General features: G+C 48.2%; 1 protein-coding gene across 1 annotated transcript in view; it reads right to left on the reverse strand.

Moving 5' to 3' along the window:
- The window catches only part of prkar1b (protein kinase, cAMP-dependent, regulatory, type I, beta), a 74,523-nt gene that overhangs the window by 23,410 nt on the left and 48,613 nt on the right, over positions 1-2,500 (reverse strand). The window contains exon 6 of the mRNA XM_076265813.1: positions 1,473-1,519. Within this exon, the coding sequence (XP_076121928.1) occupies positions 1,473-1,519 (47 nt within the window). The remainder of the gene's footprint in view (positions 1-1,472; positions 1,520-2,500) is intronic.

Below are 2,500 nucleotides of genomic sequence, written 5' to 3' on the forward strand. Positions count from 1 at the left end.
TTCCCTTCCTTCTCTCCTTCCTTTGCTGCTCTCCTCTTTCTTTCTTTCTTTTTTTTTTGTTCTTTGTGGTTTGGGGCCTTTTCTTTTTGTCTTTTTTTCTTCACTCTCTCTTTCTCTCCTTCAGCTAACTCTTCAACGCCCCCCCCCCCCTGTTTTATCTCTTCTGAAGTGGTAAAGTGATAAGGTTGTTTCCTGTTTGACTTTCCGTACCCTAGCTTATCTGTTCCACTTAACTCCATCCTCTTGTTCTTTCATTCCTGAAACAAAAGTCCTTCTCTCTCTCTCCTTCTCTCTCTCTCTTGCTGCCCCACATGGTTTTCTTGTCAAAGTGAAAACCACCAGCGTGTCTCGATCTTCATCTGAGAAGCACTTTGACTCCAATGAAGGAAAAAAAAACAGTAAACGGTTAAAGGGAAAAAAAGAGACAAGTGCTGGATTCAAACACAAACCTGCATTGTTGCCACCAAACCTACAGTAGGGCATGGAATAGACAGCCATTGTGTAGCTCCCCCCTCCCCCAACATCCCCTACCACATCCTCTGCCCCCCGCAAACCAACGACCAACACTTTGATCTACTGGATCTGTGATCCAAAAATGAGTCTGCACACACACACACACACACACACACACACACACACAGACACACACTTAAACACCTCAGTGGGAGGTATGCCGTCGTTCCAACCCAATGGGGTGCATTTGCACAGAGCTGCTTGAGATCAGATATGCCATGAGGCCGACAATCGCTTCTCTTTTCACCAGCAAAAATGGCAAGGGGGATATGGGGGGGGGGGGGGGCTTCTCATAACACTGCAGAGAGACAATCAGACATTTGTGGAATATGACATGACAAGAGGGGAAAAAACAGAAGAAAAGGAAGATGGAAAGAAAAAAAAGGGAAGAAAGAAAGCAGAAGAATCATTTTCATTGTGGTGAACCAGCGGTTATCTCCCGGTTCACTGGTGACAGGGCACACCACCTTCCAACACGTCCCGTCGGGATCGTATCACTCCTGGCTTCTACACATGTCTACACACTCAGGCAGACTGTCTCAGCGGCGAGAGAGGGAAGAGAAATCCCCTCCGGAATGACTCCCGTATGCACAGAAAGCCCCCCAAGGGCCAGTCACCACTGCGGTGGTCTGACCACACTCGATGCCCCCGTGCTTGATGCCTGACGACGACAAACATTTTCCTCTGTGGGAAGCGGTGAAAGGGGACATTATACGGATAAATGGTTCGGAAATGTCAGCCGAAGCTCTGCGATGTGAATGGCCCCTCTCTGAAGGCCGCTCCGACGAGAAGAAAAGACAAACTCACGAGGCACGCGACTAGAAGAGAGAGGGACTTGATAGGTCATGTGACGCACGGGGCAGCTGAGGTTGCGCTGAAAAGGACGTGACAGACAGGTGAGGTGTGTGTATGTGGGTATAAGTGTGTTTGTGTGTGTGTGTGCACATGGTGTTACTTACATCGACTTCACCTTGGTCAATAACGTAGAAATTGTCCCCCTCATCCCCTGCATACAGAGAGATAGAGAGAGAGAGAGAGAGGGAGGGAGGGAAGAAGAGAGAGACATGAGAGAAGTAAGACCAATGGCATGTCTCTTTTTCCAGTTAACCCCTCCCCCTCCAGCATTTCTCAATGGAGTGAGTTTCCCTCCTTTTTCCTCATTCAGAAAACTTGTCAAGTTTGACGACGCTTCGCACTGAGCTGGAAGATTACAACCTGCTCTGAGAACACGTGGAGAGGCCACCACCTGGCTCACACACACATCAAACACAACAGCACACCCTGACACACACACACACACACGCCCACACGCCTTCGTGATCCAAGAAAACCAGCTTTCGCCTACATCTTACGCCACTCTTCTTCTCAGTGTGGGCCTCTGACTAGCTGGAGGCAGTGGTGGCTAGGGGCCTCTCTTAACCACTCACACACACACACACACACACACACACACACACACACACACACACACACACACACACACACACACACACACACACACACACACACACACACACACACACACACACACACACACACACACACACACACACACAAAATCTGGCAAGGGCTTCAAGGAAAAGGGCCGCTCTCTCATTAATGCAGTGGGAACTCATTCTTTCACTATTTTTTTCTCTACCTCCGTCTATCTCTTTCTCACTCCTTTCTTTCCTGTCTTTCACCTTCTATCTCTCTCTCCACCCCCTCTCTTTTTTTAATGTCACTCCATTTTCCTGTCTAGCTTAATCTCTTCTCATTATCTCCTCCTTTGCTCTTACCATCTTTCTTTCACTAATTCTTACTCTCAATCCCATGTTCCCCTCTCTTTCACACACAGTCTCTTTCTCTCTCTCTTTCTCACACACACACACACACACACACACACACACACACACACACATACACACACACACACACACACACACACACACACACACACACACACACATTACACAAATATGCCCTAAAGAAATATGTGAGCCGCGGC

The sequence above is a fragment of the Alosa pseudoharengus genome, unplaced genomic scaffold, assembly GCF_046254945.1.
Source record: "Alosa pseudoharengus isolate Yale_2024_CS ecotype anadromous, Long Island Sound unplaced genomic scaffold, YU_APseudo_1.1 YU_APseudo_1.1_scf_4, whole genome shotgun sequence".
NCBI classification, from domain to species: Eukaryota; Metazoa; Chordata; class Actinopteri; order Clupeiformes; family Clupeidae; genus Alosa; species Alosa pseudoharengus.